Source organism: Gorilla gorilla, chromosome 4 (genome assembly GCF_029281585.2).
Source record: "Gorilla gorilla gorilla isolate KB3781 chromosome 4, NHGRI_mGorGor1-v2.1_pri, whole genome shotgun sequence".
Classification (NCBI taxonomy): Eukaryota; Metazoa; Chordata; class Mammalia; order Primates; family Hominidae; genus Gorilla; species Gorilla gorilla.
The window spans coordinates 80,649,288-80,668,542 of NC_073228.2; the positions used below are offsets into that span (position 1 = coordinate 80,649,288).

General features: G+C 42.9%; 1 protein-coding gene and 1 long non-coding RNA gene across 5 annotated transcripts in view; one reads left to right on the plus strand and one right to left on the minus strand.

Annotated features, from left to right (window-relative positions):
- Positions 1-6,312, minus strand: part of ALDH3A2 (aldehyde dehydrogenase 3 family member A2) — a 29,266-nt gene extending 22,954 nt beyond the window's left edge. For 2 of the 4 annotated variants that reach the window (XM_055385950.2, XM_055385949.2), the window contains exons 1-3: positions 5,339-6,282; positions 2,693-2,924; positions 1,839-1,924 (exon numbers count right to left, since the gene is read on the minus strand). In XM_055385950.2, the coding sequence (XP_055241925.1) occupies positions 1,839-1,924; positions 2,693-2,924; positions 5,339-5,491 (471 nt within the window). In that variant the 5' untranslated portion in view covers positions 5,492-6,282. Of the gene's footprint in view, positions 1-1,838; positions 1,925-2,692; positions 2,925-5,338 lie in introns of all 4 variants that reach the window. The other 2 variants (XM_004042118.5, XM_055385951.2) reach the window with 2 other exon arrangements.
- A 603-nt stretch (positions 6,313-6,915) lies between these two features.
- LOC134758547 (uncharacterized) overlaps positions 6,916-19,255 on the plus strand; it is a 54,886-nt gene continuing 42,546 nt past the window's right edge. Inside the window, exon 1 of the long non-coding RNA XR_010133847.1 lies at positions 6,916-7,523. This is a non-coding gene — a long non-coding RNA (uncharacterized lncRNA). The remainder of the gene's footprint in view (positions 7,524-19,255) is intronic.

Genomic DNA, 19,255 nt, shown 5'->3' on the forward strand with positions numbered 1-19,255 from the left:
CCACCTCCCCGCAGGGCAGGTCTCGGGACCGGCAGCCCGCCATGCCCAAGGCCCCCACCCCACCCCTGGTGGGTTCCCATGCTGCCCGAGCCTCCCTGATGGGCGCCGCCCCCTGCTCCACAGCGCCCGGTCCCATCGACCGCCCAAGAGCTGAGGGGTGCAGGTGCGCAGCGCTGGACTGATGGGCAGCTCCACCCACAGCCCCGGCGTGCGATCCACTAGGCAAAGCCAGCTGGGCTCCTGAGTCGGGTGGGGACTTAGAGAACTTTTATGTCTAGCCGGAGGATTGTATATGCACCAATCAACACTCTGTGTCTAGCTTGGGGTTTGTGGATGCACCAATCAGCACTCTGTATCTAGCTAATCTGGTGGGGATTTGGAGAACTTTTATGTCTAGCTAGAGGATTATAAAAGCACCAGTCAGCACTCTGTGTCTAGCTCAAGGTTTGTAAATGCACCAATCAGTGCTCTGTGTCTAGCTAATCTAGTGGGGACTTGGAGAACTTTTATGTCTAGCTAGAGGATTGTAAATGCACCAATCAGCATTCTGTGTCTAGCTCAGGGATTGTAAACGCACCAATCAGCACCCTGTCAAAACGGACTAATCAGCTCTCTGTAAAATGGACCAATCAGCAGGATGTGGGTGGGGCCAGAAAAGGGAATAAAAGCAGGCTGCCCAAGCCAGCAGCGGCAACCCACTCGGGTCCCCTTCGACACTGTGGAAGCTTTGTTCTTTCACTCTTTGCAATAAATCTTGCTGCTGCTGCTCACTCTGGGTCCGCACTGCCGTTATGAGCTGTAACACTCACTGCGAAGGTCTGCAGTTTCACTCCTGAGGCCAGTGAGACCACGAACCCACCGGGAGGAATGAACAACTCCAGACAGGAGGAACAAACAACTCCAGACGCGCCGCCTTAAGAGCTGTAACACTCACCACGAAGGTCTGGAGCTTCACTCCTGAAGCCAGCAAGACCACGAACCCACCAGAAGGAAGAAACTCCGAACACATCCGAACATCAGAAGAAACAAACTCCAGACACACCATCTTTAAGAACTGTAACACTCACTGCAAGGGTCCGCGGCTTCATTCTTGAAGTCAGTGAGACAAGGAACCCACCAATTCCAGACACATGGGCATGGTGGCTCACACCTGTAATCCCAGCACTTTTGGAGTCCAAGCTGGGCGGATCACCTGAGGTCAGGAGCTCGAGACCAGCCTGACCAACACGGTGAAACCCCATCGCTACCAAAAATACAAAAACTAGCTGGGCATGGTGGCACACGTCTGTAATCCCAGCTACTTGGGAGGCTGAGGCAGAAGAATCGCTTGCACCCAGGAGGCAAAGGTTGCAGTGAGCCGAGATCACACCACAGCACTACAGCCTGGGTGACAGAGCAAGATTCCATCTCAAAAAAAAAAAAAAAAGTACTCTTATATAATCACAGAAAAGTACATTTTGTTAGAACAAAAGAGATAGTTAGTAACAGAAATATGCCAGTACCAGCACAGTACCAGTCCCTCATTAAATAATCCATTAAACGAAAACACCTAAAATCATGTTAGCTCAAAAATTAACCCCAAATCCCAGACAGACAGAATCTGTTTGGCATGAAGCCATGGGCCTACATATATTGTGTAACCCCAAGAGCTGGGTGACTCCACACAAAATACACTCCGTGTATTTTGGAACCGAACTTCTTTTGCTAAGCCAACTGTTGAAGGCTTAAAGAGACTGCAATTGGGTCCCTGGCCAGCAATAACATGCAATAGCAAGAAAATAAAATGTGTGTTTTCCACAGTAAACACATATGTTGGAGATGAGTCAAGAAATTCTTACCTGGTCTAAATACTGAGGGAGAAGCTTTGCCAAGATCTTGGCTGTATTTTCACTCAGTTCAGAAGGCTTTATAATCACAGCATTTCCTAAACAAAGTAAAAAGTAGAACAGTATCATCTAATATTTAACTTTAATAGCTACCAAAATGATGTTCAGTGGGAAGAACAGGCTAGGTACTCCCAATTATTTCTGCAGCTCTCAATGCTGCATATCCTCATAATTAGCATAAGAGCTCATCTCACTTTCTCTTCTAAGGCTAACTCCTTAGCTGTCCTCATCTTCAGGTCACTGACAATGGGTTCCAGCAGCCTTTCCCACTCCTCCAGCTTTCTATCGCTTTTCTCCCACTTCTGCCCTTAGATTGTCCTCTCTGCCCTGGAATTACTGGGCAAGTGAGCCATTTCAACATACATCTCTCTATCTGGATCCTGCAAAGTGAGAAATTAATCTCCTGGTATTTGCTATATACCCAAGCTAGCATTACTCTCATAGTCTTTATTTGAATGAAGAAACTGGTCAGACAGAATCAAGTGGTTCATCCGAAGCCAGAGCCAGCAACTGAAACCATATTAGAACATGGATGCCTGACTCCAAACTCCTGGGCCTGCTGACTCACACATCTTTACACTCCCACAGGTTCATTCCCCAGGTGCTTCAAAACATAGCCACACAAATCTCCTCAGCAGCCCATTTAAAAATATGTATGGTACGTATGAATTCTCAGTACACTGGTGGTGTAAACAAAGGCAAATCACCAAGTAAATGTATTTAATTAGCCACTATCCTTAATTTGCAATTAATATGAGAAAATAAGCCTCCCTAAAAAGGTATATAGACATAAGCTGGCACCAGACCTGCAGCGATGGCTCCTATCAGTGGCTGAATGGTGAGAACGAAGGGGTAATTCCAAGCTCCGATTATCAGCACCACTCCCAGAGGCTGTGGCTGAATATAGGCCTCATCCAGCATGGTGAGCACGTTCTTCTTAACTGGTTTAGCAGTAACCCATTCAGGAAGATTCTCAAGCATAAAATCAATTTCCCCAAGGACAGTAAGGACTTCCTGACTGTACACATTGAATTCACTCTGTTATAAGAGAATCACAGTTAATCTTGCAGAGTAAGTATGATACACTTGGCCCTGAATGTCAAAACACTCAAGCCAGGTACACCTGTAGTGACAACAACTGGCATTATCAGACTAGCTGTTTGCCATTCAGACTCCTTTTGCACCCTTCACGCCCCTGGTAAGGGCTTGCTAATTCTCTAATATATTTCTTTTAAAAAAAATCAAAGATTATTTCAGGGAGTAGTAACACTAGTCGAATACCATTAGTAAATCCTTCTTTAGTAATCCACACCCTTTAAAAGCCAGGCTTAAATATTACCTCTTTCAGGAAGATTTCCTTGAGTAATAAAGGTCTGCTCTGAACACACTTTATATATTACAGCAATCATGCTTTTGACCTGCATGTTAATATTCATCCTTAACACACTGGTTTATAACTATCACTCACATTTCATCTGTGTATGTTCTGTTTCCCAATCAAGTTTAAAACTCTTGAGGACAGGGAACTTATTGTATTTCTTGAGTCATCCTATATACACACATACTCACACAAACATTTAGTTCTTCAAGTATGATTAAATGACACAGACTTTTTGGAATCTTAATTACCCCATCTTGTTTATTTAATATCACAGCCCCTTTCCACCAAAAGTACTCTAAAAGAAATTTCATAGTTGCTACTAGTACTACCACTATTACGACTTATTAAAATAATCTTTGATTGAGGGGACTGTGGGAAAGGGAAAAATCACAAACCCAGAGCAAAGCCTTGCTACACATGTAATGCAGATAAAAAGTAAAAACAAGATGATAGGCCAGGCACAGTGGCTCACGCCTATAATCCCAGCACTTTGGGAGGCTGAGGCGGGCGGATCACAAGGTCAGGAGATGGAGACCATCCTGGCTAACACAGTGAAACCCCGTCTCTACTAAAAATACAAAAAATTAGCCGGGCACGGTGGCGGGCGCCTGTAGTCCCAGCTACTTGGGAGGCTGAGGCAGGAGAATGGTGTGAACCCGGGAGGTGGAGCTTGCAGTGAGCCAAAAGAGCACCACTGCAGTCCGGCCTGGGCGAAAGAGCGAGACTCCGCCTCAAGAAAAAAAAAAAAACAAGATGATAGCCTCATGCCTGTAGTCCTAGTATCTGGGAGGTTGGGGCAGGAGGACTGCTTGAGCCTAGGAGTTGGAGGCTGCAGTGAGTTATGATTGAGTCACTGCACTTCAGCCTGGATAACAAAGGGAGACCCTGTCTCTTTAAAAAAAAAAAAAAAAAAAAAGTAACAATATTATCAGCAAACATACAGGAATATACTTACACCCTAAAACACTACTTAAAACTTTGCTACCACAGGCCAGGGGTGGTGGCTCACACCTGTAATCCCAGCACTTTGGGAGGCCCAGGCAGGCGGATCACTTGAGGCCAGGAGTTCAGGACCAGCTTGGTCAACATGGTGAAACTCCATCTCTACTAAAAATACAAAAATTAGCCGGGCGTGGTGGCGCACGCCTGTAATCCCAGCTACTGAGGAGGCTGAAGCAAGAGAATTGCTTGAACCCAAGAGATGGAGGTTGCAGTGAGCCGAGATCGCACCACTGCACTCCAGACTGGGAGACACAGTGAGACTCCGTCTTAAAAGCAAAACAAAACAAGCAAACAAACAAAAAAACCACACACAAAATCAAAACAATAAAAACTTTGCTACACAAAGCGTGCTTCCAAAAGAGGCATATGATATCACTGGGGACCTTGTTAGAAACTTGGAATCTCAGATCCCACCCCCGACATACTGAACCATAATCTGCATTTTAACAAGATCCCCAGGTGACTGTTAGTGCATTAAAATTTGAGGAGAACTGACCTAATAATACACAAAGTTATGAAGAAAAATTTGAGTGCAACTATAACTTAAAAACAAAACTCTGTCTAACAAAGAAACCATAAACAAAGCTAAAAGACAAGAAATAGACCCAGAGGCTGGTCTGATGGTAATGGGTTATTCAGAACTTATTAATATTACTGTTACTCAAGTTGGTATGCAACTCTCCCACTGCTAAATTTGGCTTAAAAAAAAAGGAAAGAAACCCAAAGAAAGTATCCACAATACGGTAAACTGAAAAATTACTTAAATCCAGAATATACAAAGAGTTCCTACACATCATAAGGAAAAGAACCACAAATGTAACAGAAAAATGGACAAGAATAGAAAAGGCAGAAAAGGAACCACAGAAGCTAGGTAACATATGCCCTTCTGAGTGCTAGAGGACCGGGAAAGTCTGCGGGAACTTTGGCTTTATCTGTACTGCTGGAAATCATACTCCCAGTGCTGGAGTAATCCTAAATGTAAAAGCAAAAACAAAACCCAGCCGAAGCTCCAGTCCACAAGTGCGCGGCGGGGGCCAGCTTCCCCACACCCCGCCGCACGCGTGCGTACCTTGCACAGGTCGGCGGCGATGGCCGCCAGGATATCCTTCTCGCGCTCCTGCACCATCCTACGCAGGGCCTCCAGCTGCTGCAGCCGAAACCGCAGAGGTCGCGACCGGCCGGACAGGAACGCCTGTCTGACCCGCCGGACTTCGAGCTCCATGGCCTGGTCCTGCAGAGAACTGCACGGTCCGGGGGCGCTGGGGCGTGGGAGGCGGGAAGCATGCAGGTGCAGGCCTCGCTTCCCTTCCCTCCGCCTCCCTCCGGGGGGTGTCTCCACCGTCAACCCACAGCCACAATTCACTCGCCCACGGCTCGCTCGCTTAGCCGCGACCTCCACGCCCGCTGAGTCCCACTGCCAGTCGGAGGCGCCGCGGGATGACTGAGCTCGACCCAAAGCCTCACCCCTATTGGCCTGGGCGGCCCACGTGACAGCCGCTGTCCACGGCTTCGCCCACGCGGCCCCCGCCCTCTCCCCGGCTCTGGCAGCTGGCTGGGATGTAGGGGGTGGAGTGAGCAGTGCGGGAGCCGAGCGCGGCCACGGGCCCGGGGGCGGCGGGGTGTAGGGATGGAGGGACGGTGTTGGCCGTCGTGCTGAGAGCGCCCCGGGGCGGCCCCAGAAAGGGCGAAGAGGAATCCTGGAGGAGCAGGCGGAGGGCGCTCGGCTGGGAGTGGGCGCCCTGCCGGAAGCTCCCGACTGCGACGGAGAGCCGTCTCCGCTCTGGCACGCTCTGAGGGGTTCCCTCCTCCATTTTGTGGCTCTTCAAACATGGCCAGATGGACGTAGTTGGAGGCCTAGCGCTCCCCATTCCGCTTCCCTGTCCCCTGCTCCTTCCTTCAGCGAGGAGCTGCCTCGACCGGCACTGACCGTCCCAGTTCCCTGGAGAGCTAGTCCCTGAGGGCGGGCAGCCGGGGTTCGTCTCCCGCGGATCCGGGACAGCGGTCATTTCCTTCTTGCACAAGCATCATCCTCGCACGTCCGTTACTCAGAGCTTCTCCCCAGGCTGCATTTGCCTCGCTGCCCATGGTTCCGTGTTCCCGCTCCCAAGAGAGAACCCGCTGCCCTCAGGTTTCCCCCTCCCGCCTTATTGCCTTTCTGGCGAGAGACTTCAGCTCTCATCACTGTACTCAGCAGCAGTTGGCTCAGCTGATCGGTCCTGTCTTGTGGAAAGCTTTCTTTTCTTTACCATTTCCCTGCACTCTTCTGCACTTTTCTTTTTAGCTCACTGGCCGGGTCCTCTGGGGTTCCTTTGCTGGATTTTTCTCCCCTTCCTGACCTCTCACTTGTTCAGGTGCCCAGGGCTTAGTACGGGGCCCTCTTTTCACAGCCACTCCCTCATGTAATCCCATGAATAGTGCTCACGGAAGGCTCTAATCCCAGCCTTTCCTCTGAACTCTAAAGGGTATAGTTGTGAAAATAACTCGAGGCCCTGGCCCAAATGAACAACTCTCCACTTATGTACAAAACAACAAAAACCGTGGGAGCCCAATTCACTATGCCAAAAGGAAAAAATTTGGCAAAAAGCTGAGTCATGCAAGAAACTGCCTTTCTCTATGTCCCTAAGCAGATAGCTACAGATAAAAGGTTAAATGTCCCCACAGGTAGCTGCTCTGTCCTCACCTTATCTTACTGAAGTGCTGATTTACACAGCAGGAGGCAAATACATAATTGACTATTCCCCTGCCTGTTCCTTTTTCTGTTTGTGCAATGTGTGGATTCAGTAATGACCATGTTCTCCCTCTTTCCCCTCCAGCCCGCTCCTCCCTTTTAAATATTGAAGCCCTCAGAATCATCTTTAGATAAAGGCACAGACCTCCCTCCCAAGCATGTCCTTAACCTTGGCAAAATAAACTTCCAAATTGATTGAGAGCTGGTTTTGGTTTACAAACTGGCAGCCAAAGGAAGTGACTCAGTGGAGGTGGCCCTGACCTTTGACAAATCTATCAGTGCTTGGTACCAGCTTGGGCTATTTTTATTGCTCAAACAGGACAATTTGCTGAGGCCTGGGAGCTCCCCACTCCAGAGAATCCCTGATCTCCCAAAATTTGGTTGAGATCTAAAGTTTATTTTGCTGTACACCTCTTTGTCTGCAGTTTTACTTACTCCCAACAAAGAAGGTGCGTTTTCCTGCCTCCATGACGATGGAGGGGAGGCAACTCCTTTCTGGAATTTCATCTGGCTTCCAGCAGGGAAGGTGAGTCTGAGTTTTTTTTCTCCTTCTAAAATGGTAAAGAGCAGTCTTGAGCCTGGACCCTATTCCTAGGTATGCACCTGAATTGGAGTTTTGTCTTGGAAACTCTCCTTGGTGACTAAAGTTAAGATTAACAACCAGCTGGTCTTAATTTCTCCTTACCATTAGAGCGCTCAGTAATACAAATTGTGCGATCATTTCTTTTGCTTAACTGTTTCTTTGTTTCTGTTGTTGTTTTGGTCTTTTTCCCATTGGGTTTGACCAGCTCTACTTGACTTGGTCAAATCTGAAGGAAAGTTGAAATTATGGAGAACAAGGTCTTTGAATTGGCTAAATTACCACAGCTGAGGGGAAAAAAATGAAAAAGAAAAAACAGGCCGGGCATCCTGATGGTTTCCCTGCTTCTACTCTTTCGGTTTTTTTTTTTTTTTTTTTTTTTTTTGAGACAAGGTGTCACTCTTGTCACCCAGGCTGGAGTGCAGTGGCCGTGATCATGGCTCACTGCAGCCTCCAGCTCCCAGGCTCAAGTGATCCTCCCACCTCCATCTCCCAAGTAGCTGGGACTACAGGTATGTGTCACCATGCCTGGCTAAATTTTTTTGTATTTTTTGTAGAGATGAGGGCTTGCGATGTTGCCCAGGCTGGTCTCCGACTCCTGGGCTCAAGTGATCCCCCTCCCTCAGCCTCCCGAAGTGCTGGGATTACAGATGTGAGCCACCTCGCCGGCCCCCTGCTTCTACTCTTGACTCTAGAGATTGTTATTTCTCAGTTCTACACTTGCCCTTTTATACTCTACTACAGGGACCTAGAGTGTGTGAACCCCATTTCCCAGGCTCTCGTGCCCGCTGGCTTCTGCCAGTAGGGGGCACTATAAGGAAATCAGAAGGCAGGAGGTGGAGAGTAACTTATGCTTCTGGATTCAATCGTGTGGCAGTTGCTGGCCATTTCTATAGTGAAAGTGGAGGAGGGATTATTCTTTACTCTAGGAATTCCTTCCATGGTCAAGGTGGCACCTCTCTAGTAGACAGAGGATGAAAGTGATAGTGTCTCCAAATGGCACAGAAGCTGGTGCAGTTCCACTGGTTCCAGCTAAGGGTATTTTTAGCAGCTTTTTTATCTATGATGTCACCCCATTATTCTTTTTGACATCTATTACTCTTAAAATTCCCTCTGCATGAAATAACTAGATAGTTTATCTTTCGTGACTGGACTCTGATAACACTTTGTTGTAGCCTGTTCTCCACCTAGCCATTGGTGTCCGAAGGTACCCTGATCATGTTAATTCACTGCTTAAAACTTTCCAATAGCCTCCCCTCACGTTTAGAATAAAATTCAAAATGTGAATTTTTCTACACATATTCTACAAGCCCTAAATGCCCTGGCCCGTGACTACATCTTCAACCTCTTTTTGTAGGATTCTCCCACTTAGTGAGTTTCAGCCAGAGTGCCTTCCTTGCTGTACACTACTGAGCATTCTAAACACGTTCCCAGCCTGGGGCTTTTGCATTCATTCTGTTTCCTTTGCCTGTAGTGTCCAGCTATCATTCTCACTTAATTCAATTGCTGCTTCAATATTACCTCCCTAAAGAAGCCTTCCCTGACCACCATGTCTAAAATATCAGTCTCTGCTACTTTCTGTCCCTGACCCTGTTTTATTTTTCTTAATATAAATGTATCTATTTGTTTGTTGTTTTTAATATGTCTTCCTCACTGGAATATCTTGTAAAATCAGGGTCTTTGTTGTTCATGTTCACTGTAATGTTAGTACCTTGAATAGAATCTGGCCCACAGTAGGTGCTCAGTAAGTATTTATTGAATGAATGAATGAATGAATGAATGAATGGTACACTCTCACATACTCTAGTCTTAGTGCTTTGGCACTGTCTACTTTTGTGGCTTTCTCAACAGCCTGTAATTTGAAGCTTAAGGAGATTCATGATGAAGCAAGGAAATTGGCAAGACCATCAAACTCTTCTTCACTTCTACTTCTCGCTTGCCTGCTTTGGACAAAAATAAAAAAATCCAGCCCATGTGGAAATACCATAGTTAAAGTTGGGAGACAGTAGGTGAGAAGGCAAGCAGGCTTATATAACAAAGAAAAGCAGTAGCTCCAACATATACAAAGTGTTTAATTCAATTATGTAAGTAACTGAGGAGTGCTTGTGCATAGGAAGCCAACCAACTAATATCAGTATCTAGAACCGTGTGGCAACAATATTTAAATCAGCTCAAAGGCCGCCACAGAGGACCCAATAATCTTTATCTGATCTGAAAGGGTAACCAGTTCTAAATGCTGAGCTAATAAATATTGTGTAAGGAACTAGGTAAATTGAGATATGAATCATGCTTCCATTTAAAAAAAATGTAAATAATGAACAGAATTCCAGTGTGGAATTAGAACAGGAATCGGTTTCACCTAGGGCAAATTAATTGCTAAGTAGCGAAGAGCTGCTGCTTTTGCTGAGGATAAGATGTGAGGATTTCTTTGTTTCTTTCTTTTTTGAGTCAGGGTCTCGCTCTGTCGCCCAGGCTGGAGTGCAATGGTGCAATCTTAGCTCACTGCAACCTCCACCTCCCAGGTTCAAGCAATTCTCTTGTCTCCGCCTCCTGAGTAGGTGGATTTCAGGCATGTGCCACCATGCCCAGCTAATTTTTGTATTTCTAGTAGAGACAGGGTTTCACCATGTTGGTCAGGCTGGTCTCAAACTCCTGACCTCATGATCCGCTGCCTCAGCCTCCCAAAGTGCTGGGATTACAGGCGTGAGCCACCGTGCCGGGCTGAGGATTTCTTACAAACGATGTACTCTGATTCTGATGGCATAATCACCAAGAGTTTACTACCAACTCTTGAACATTTTCTTTATTAGTTAGAGAAATCAACTGATGGCATTTTGTTGGGCATATTTAAAAATCACATCCAAGTGCTTTAATAGAACAAGGTGATATATTTATGGAACCAAAGAGAGGACTGGGAATTCTTTTACTACACTCCCAAGCTGAAACATTCTCCCTTCAGCTTTTGAATATGATATACTCATTGATTTAAGTAGCTATGGGTAATGAAATCACCACAGCAGGTTATAGGGGTAAGGGGTGAGTCCTCACAAGCTTCTCCTTTCAGGAATGCAGTAGACTGTAGTGATTTTACTATGCCTGCCCACTATACTTTTCCATCCTCCTTTTTCAGCTTAAAAAAAAACAAGTTTTTGTTTTTGTTTTTATTGGGGGTAATCAACTCCATGACCCTTCTCCACCACAACCTTTAGATCTTTGATCTGCTCAGTTGTCAGCAGGGAGAGTTTTCTTAAAGGCAAGGATGAAACAGACACTTTTAATTATTTAAACCTCAGGGGGACTAAGGTAGTGAGTGTGTACCCAGGAGTTCTTTCTGCCTTCTGGCCCAAATTTCATTACATTTTCATTGGATACTACATAAATACAAAGCAGTGCCTACAGTAAATTATTACAGAGTTTACCTACCTGTATGTATGACCCAGAACATTACCAGCATTCCTCTTAGCCCCCACCCAATCACCACTATAGAATTTCTGGGTGAAAGTAAATACATGTTTTAACTTTAGAAGCCAAATAATTTTTCAGTGTTTTTATACCAATTTATATTCCCTACCACACAATCTAGCAGCTGCTTTCTAAAACTTGATTTAAAAAAATAATTACCCATTCTGGTGGATGTGTAGTGATCTCTCTCTCTCTCTCTTTTTTTTTTTTTTTCTTTTTTGAGACTCTGTCTCAAAAAAAAAAAAAAAAAAAAAGGAATGCAGTGGTATGATCTCAGCTCACAGCAACCTCTGCTTCCTGGGCTCAAGTCATCCTCTCACTTTAGCCTCCCTAGTTGCTCGCGTTACAGGTGTGTGCCCCCGTGCCTGGCTAATTTTTATATTTTTAGTAGAGACAGGGTTTTGCCATGTTGCCCAGGCTGGTCTCGAACTCCTGAGCTCAAGACATCCACCTGCCTTGGCCTCCCAAAGTGCTGGGGTTACAGGTGTGGGCCACTGCACCCAGTTTGTAGTTATATCTCCTTGTGATGTTAACTTCCATTTCCCTAGTGACTAATCATGGTGGGTTCCTTTTCATGTGTATTGACTATTTGCACATATTTCCATAGCTGGGAATAGCAGATTTTATGAAAGGTGTTTAAGACAACAGACCTGAATTGAAGCGTCAGACTGCCTTGGACACCTTTCCTAACTTTCAACACACTCTTCTTCAGCAAATGCCAATATAAATGTTTGTGTCCACAGATCAATAATAGAAAAGAACAAACACAGGACCATAGACACTACACACACGCACACATGCATATAACTCTAAGGAAAAGGAGATACAGACCTTTACAAAAGATGAAGCATTCTGATGTGTAATTCTCACAATCTCTTAAGACACTGACACATGATCTTTGGGGGCGGGGGCGGAGGAGTTAGCCCAAAGGAAGGCTGTGAGGGATTAAAGAATAGATTATAAGAAAACAGGAGAGGGCAAACTCGAATTGAAACTCAGGAAAGAAAGAGAAGAGAAAAGCACACCTTAATAGAGATGAAAGTTGCATGAGAACAAAAGGTAAGAGATACAAAAAGATAAGTTTGACAAAATTACATAAAATGAAAAGGAGACAAATGATTCCATTTACATGATAGAATAGTCAAGTTCATAGAAACAGAAAGTAGAACAGTGGTTACTAAGGGCTGGGGCAGGGGGCAAGGGAAGCGGTTATGGTAACAGAGCTACTGCTTGATGGGGACAGAGTTTCAATTTGGAATGATGAAAAAGTTCTGGAGGTAAATAGTGGCGATGATTGCACAACATCGTGAATGTACTTAATGCCACTGAATTGTTCACTTAAAATGATTAAAATGGTAAAATATACATAAAAGATACAAAAAATACATAAAACATGTGGATGTAAGTTTTCAACTCATTTGGGTAAATAGCTGGTATGTGCTTATTGGAGACCTATGCTTAGCTTTGTAAGAAACTGCAAAACTCTTCCAAAGTGGCTGTACCATTCATCATGCATTCCTACCAATATATAAGAGTTCCTGCTGTGCCACATCCTTGCCAGCATTTGGTGGTGTAAGTGCTTTGGATTTTAGCCATTCTCATAGGTGTGTAGTGGTATCTCATTGTTTTATTGCCAATTCCCTGATGACACATAATGTTGAGTATCTTTACACATCTTTATGTGCCATCTGTATAGATTCTTCGGTGAGGTGTCTGTTTAAACCATTTTTAATTGGGTTGCTTTTTATTGTTGAGTTTAAATAGTTATTTGTATGTTTTAGATAAATAGTCTTTTATATAAGATATGTTTTTACAAAGATTTTCTCATAATCCTTGGCTTGTCTTTTCATTCTATTAACAGTGTTTTTTTACAGAGCAAGTTTTAAATTTTAATGAAGTCCATTTTATGAATTTTTTCTTTCATGAATTGTGCTTTTGGTTTTGTATCTAAAAAGTCATTGCCAAACCCAAGGCCACCTAGATGTTCTCCTGTGTTATCCTAGGAGTTTTATAGTGATGCATGTCAGGAAGAAAAGAAAGATACAAGATTTTCCTCTAGGTTTTGGTTTTGTTTTGTTTTTTGGCATGTGGATATCTAGTTGTTTCAGTACCATTTGTCAAACAGGCTGTCCTTTCTCCACTGAATTGCTTTTGTTTCTTTGTCAAACCTTAGTTGACTGTATTAGTGTGAATCCATTTTCAGTTTTGTATTCTGTTCTATTTATTTGTCTATTCAGTCATCAATGCCACATTATTGTGTTTACCTTTATGGTAAATCCTGTAGTTGGTAGTGTCAGTCTACCAACTTTGTTCTTCAACATTGTGTTGGCTATTCTGGGTTTTTGCTTTTCCATGTCATCTTTAGAATCAAGTTTGTCAATATCCACAAAATAAACTGCTAGATTTTGATTGAGAGTGTTGAATCCATGTATCAAGTTGAGAAGAACTGGCATCTTTTCAACTTCGACTCTTCATTTTCGTGAACATGGACTGTCTCTTTATTTATTTACATCTCCTTTGGTTTCTTACATCAGAATTTTGTAGTTTTCCTCATATAGATCTTGTATATATTTAGATTTATATCTAAGTATTTCCCCCCCTTTTTGGTGCTAATGTAAGTGGTGTTTTTAATTTTAATTTCAAATCCAAAGTGTTCATTGCTATTGTATAGTAAAATAATTGACTTTGTATAATAACTTTCATCCTGATACCATGCTATAATCACTTATTAGTTCCGGAAATCTTTTTTGTTGATTATTTGGGATGTTCTACCTTGATAATCATGTTATCTGTGAACAAAGGCAGCTTAATTTCTTTCTTCCTAATATGTATACATTTTCTTTATTTGTCTTATTACATTAGCTAAAACTTCAGTTAGAATGTTGAAAATAAGTGGTGAGAGGGGACATCCTTGCTTTGTTCCTAATATTAGCAGGAAGGCATGCAGCTTCTTTTGACTAATATGTTATCTGTAGAATTTTGTAGATGTTTGTGATCCAAGTGAGGCATGTTTATTATTGAAATAAAATAGATAAATAAAACTTACTATTTTAACCATTAAGGTGCACAATTCAGTGACATTAAGTACATTCGCAGTGTTCTGCAACCATCAATATCATTCACTTTTAGATCATTTTCATCATCCCAAACAGAAATTGTACCCATAAACAATAATTCCCCTCTTGCCCTCTTTCAATCCCCTAATAACCTCTATACTTTATGATTTTGACTATTCTGGGCACCTCACATATGTGTAATCATACAAGATGTGTCCTTGCATACTTGTACAAGTGTCCTTGTATAACAGGCCTGCATATGGCTTATTTTCCTTAGCACAATGTTTTCTTTTTAGGGGAAAACAGGGTCTTGCTCTGTTACCCTGGCTGGAGTGCAGTGGCACAAACATGGCTTACTGCATGCAGCCTCAATCTCCCAGGCACAAGTGATCTTCCCACCTCAGCCTCCTGAGTAGCTGGGACCACAAGCATGTGCCACCATACCTGGCTAATTTTAAAATTTTTTGTACAGACAGGGTCTCACCATTTTGCCCAGGCTGGTCTCAAACTCCTGAGCTCAAGGGATCCTCCTGCCTCCATCTCCCAAAGTGCTGAGATTATAGGCAAGAGCCACAACACCACCAGCCCTAGCACAATGTTTTTAAGGTTCATCCATGCTATAGCATGTATCAGAGTTTCATTTCATTTCTTTTTAAGATTGAGTAATATTCCATTGTAAGTATACCACATTTTGTTTATCCATTTACAAAATGGACATTTGGGTTGATTCTACCTTTTGGCTATTGTGAGTAATGCTGCTGTGAACACTGGTGTACAAATATCTGTTTGAGTCCCTGCAGCATATCATAATTCTATATTTGTTAAAGATCTCACATACTATTTTCTATAGTGGTTGCACCATTTTATGTTCCCATCAGCAATGTACAATAGTTCCAATTTCTCCACATTCTCACCAAAACTTGCTTTCTGTTTTCTTTCTGTAATGACCCCTATAATAGGTATAAAGTAGTGTCTCATTGTGGTTTGGATTTGCATTTCCCTAATGACTAGTGATGCAGAGAGAATATTTTCATGCCCTGGTTAGCTATTTATCTTCTCTGGAGAAATGTCTGTTCAAGTCCTATGCCTAGTTTTTTTGTTTTTTGTTTTTGAGACAGAGTCTCGCTCTGTCACCCAGGCTGGAGTGCAGTGGCGTGATCTTGGCTCACTGCAACCTCCGCCTCCCAGGTTTAAGTGATTCTCCTGCCTCAGCCTCCTGAGTAGCTGAGATTACAGGTGCCTGCCACCATGCCCAGCTAATTTTTGTGTTTTTAGTAGAGATGGGGTTTCACCATGTTGGCCAGGCTGGTCTTGAACTCCTGACCTCAAGTGATCCACCTGCCTCGGCCTCCCAAAGTACTGGGATTACAGGTGTGAGCCACCATCCCCAGCCATATGCCTAGTTTTGAATTAGGCTGTTTGTATATTTTGTTCTTGTGAGTTGTTAAGAATTTATGTCTGAACATAAATCCCTTATCAGATATATACTATGCAAATACCTTTTCCCATTCAGAAGGTTACGTGTTTATATTATTAATAGTGTCCTTTTATGCACAAAAGTTTCTAATTTTTATGAAGTCCTGTTTATCTATTTTGTTGTTGTTGCTTGTGCATATCCAAGTAATCGCTGCCAAATCCAGATTTCCCGTTATGTTTTCTTCTGGCAGGCTTAGTGTTTGGTCTTATGTTTAGGTCTTTGATCACTTTTTTTTTTTTTTTTTTGAGATAGGGTCTCACTCAGTCACCCTGGAGTACAGTGGTGCAATCAGAACTCACTGCAGCCTTCACCTCCCAGGCTCAGGTGATCCTCCCACCTCAGCCTCCTGAGTAGCTGGGACTACAGGCACACATCACCACACCTTTTGTGTGTGTGTGTGTGTGTGTGTGTGTGTGTGTATTTTTTGTAGAGACAGGGTTTTGCCATATTGCTCAGGCTGGTCTTGAACTCCTGGGCTCAAGCAATCAGCCCATCTTGACCTTCCGAAGTGCTGGGATTATAGGTGTGAGTCACTGTACCCAGACTGACCACTTTTGAGCTAATATTTATATATCGTAAATAGGGGATCAACTTCATTCTTTTCTATGTGGATATCCAGTTTTCCCAGCACAATTTGATGAAAAGACTTTCCTTTTCCCATTGAATGGTATTGGCACCCTTGTTTAAGTCATTTGACCATATATGCGAGGGTTCATTTCTGCATTCCCAATTCTGTCCATAGGCATGTCTTTATGCCAATACCACACTGTTGTCATTATGTAGCTTTGTAGTTTGTTTTGGAATTAAGCAATCTGAGTCCTTTCACTTTGTTCTTCTTTGTCAGACATTTTTGGCGATTTGGGTCCATTGAGATTCCATATGTGTTTTAGGGTGGATTTTTCTATTTCTGCAATATGTCTTAGGGATTTTGATAGAGATTGCATTGAATCTTTAAATCACTTTTGGTAATATTGTTATCTTAACAGTATTAAGTCTTCATATGCATGAGTATGGATTGTCTTTCCATTTATTTATGTCTTCTTTAATTTCTTTCAGTTATGTTTTATAGTTTTTAGTGTACAAGTCTATTGCCTCCATGGTAAATTTATTCCTATGCATTTGATTCTTTTTGATGCTATTAAAAATGTAATTGTTTTCTTAATTTTTTTTTGGGATCATTCATTGCTAGTGTATAGAAATGCAACTCATTTTGTGTGTTGTGATTTGCATCCTGTGACTTCTGAATTTGTTAATTGGGTCTAATGGTTTTGTGGAATGTTAAGGGTTTTATACATATAAGATCATGTTATTTTTGAACACAGGTAATTTTACTCCTTCCTTTCCAATGTAAATGCCTTTTATTCTTTTTGTTGCCTAATTGCACCATCTTAAACTTTCAATAGTATTGTGAATAGAAGTGGGGAAAACAGACATTTTTGTCTTGTTCCTGATCTTAGGGGAAAAGCTTTTAGTCTTTCACCATTGAGTATGATCTTAGCTGGAGGTTTGTCATATATGGCTTTTATCATTTTGAGGAGCTTTCCTTCTATTCTCACTTTATTAAGTGTTTTTATTTTTCAAAGAAAAGGTGTCATTATTGGTATAGTGAGATTAGTATCTGTATATGTTACCTTTTCTATTTTTTTTGTTTGTTTTTTTTTTTTTTTTTGAGACGGAGTCTCACTTTGTTGCCCAGGCTGGAGTACAGTGGCGCGATCTCAGCTCACTGCAAGCTCCGCCTCCCGGGTTCATGCCATTCTCCTGCCTCAGCCTCCCAAGTAGCTGGGACTACAGGCGCCTGCCACCACGCCTGGCTAATTTTTTGTATTTTTAGTAGAGACGGGGTTTCACCATGTTAGCCAGGATGGTCTCTATCTCCTGACCTCATGATCTGCCCACCTCGGCCTCCCAAAGTGCTGGGATTACAGGTGTGAGCCACCACGCCCTGCCCACCTTTTCTCTTTGTTGTCCTTGTTACTTTTTTTCTTCCATTGTGGTTTTAACTGAGCATTTTATGAGATGCTATTTTCTTTCTTCTCTTAGCATATTGATTATATTACTTTTTTAAAACTTTTTCATTAGTTGTCCTAGAGTTTGCAATATGCATTTACAACTAACCTAATTCCACTTTTGAATAACACTATTCTTCTTCATGGGTAATGCAAGTACCTTAGAATATTCTCAGTTCCTCCCTCTTGACCCTTATAACACTGTTGTCATTCATTTTAGCTATGCACAAGCTGTAATAACCAAATACATTGTTGCTATTATTTTCATATATTTTTTATCAATTAAAAATAAGAAAGATAAAATATTTTACCTTCATTTATTCCTTTTCTAGTACATAATTCCTTTCTTTATGTGTATCTGAGTTTCTGAAGTATTTCAGAAAATAGGCTTGGCATTATTAGTAGTATGTGATCTCTGGTAATCACAATGAGACACCACTTCCCACCCACTAGTATGATATAACTAAAATCAAAAAGAAAATCACAAGTGTTAGCAAGGATGTGGAGAAACTGGAAACCTCATACACTGCTGGTGGCAATGAAGAATGGTGCAGCCACCATGGGAAACATTTTGGCAGTTCCTCAAAAAAAATAGAATTATCCGCCTGTAATCCCAGCACTTTGGGAGGCCGAGGCAGGCGGATCATGAGGTCAGGAGATTGAGACCATCCTGGCTAACATGGTGAAACCCTGTCTCTACTAAAGATACAAAAAATTAGCCAGGCATGGTGGCGGGTGCCTGTAGTCCCAGCTACTCAGGAGGCTGAGGCAGAAGAATGGCGTGAACCCAGGAGGCGGAGCTTGCAGTGAGCCAAGATCGCGCCACTGCACTCCAGCCTGGGCAACAGAGCAAGACTCCATCTCAAAAAAAAAAAAAAGAAAGAAGAAAAAAAATAGAATTATCATATAACCCAGTAATTCCACTCCTAGATATAGACTCAAAAGAAGTCAAAACAGGTGTTCAAACAAAAACTTGTACACGAGTATTTACTACAGCATTATTCACAATAGCCAAAAAGTAGAAACAATCTAAAAGTCCATCAACTGATTAATAAACACCATGTGGCATATCACACAATAAACTATTCAGCCAGAAAAAGGAATCAAGTTTTGAGAGACATGCTACAACATAGAGGAATCACGGGCCAGGCATGGTGGCTCACGCCTGTAATCCCAGCACTTTGGGAGGCTGAGGTGGGTGGATCACGAGGTCAGGAGTTCAAGACCAGCCTAACCAACATGGTGAAACCCCGTCTCTACTAAAAACACAAAAATGAGCCGGGCATGGTGGCACGCACCTGTAGTCCCAGCTACTCAGGAGGCTGAGGCAGGAGAATTGCTTGAACCTGGGAGGTGGAGGTTGCAGTGAGCTGAGATCGTGCTACTGCACTCCAGCCTGGGTGACAGAGTGAGACTCTGTTTCAAAAAAAAAAAAAATAGAGGAATTGCAAAACCATCATGCATGCCAAGTTCAAAAAGCCAGACTCAAAAGGTCACGTGCTACTGCACTCCAGCCTGGGTGACAGAGTGAGACTCTGTTTAAAAAAAAAAAAATAGAGGAATTGCAAAACCATCATGCGTGCCAAGTTCAAAAAGCCAGACTCAAAAGGTCACATGTTCCATGATTCCTTCATTATGAAACATCCAAAATAGGTAAATCCACAGGCACAGAGA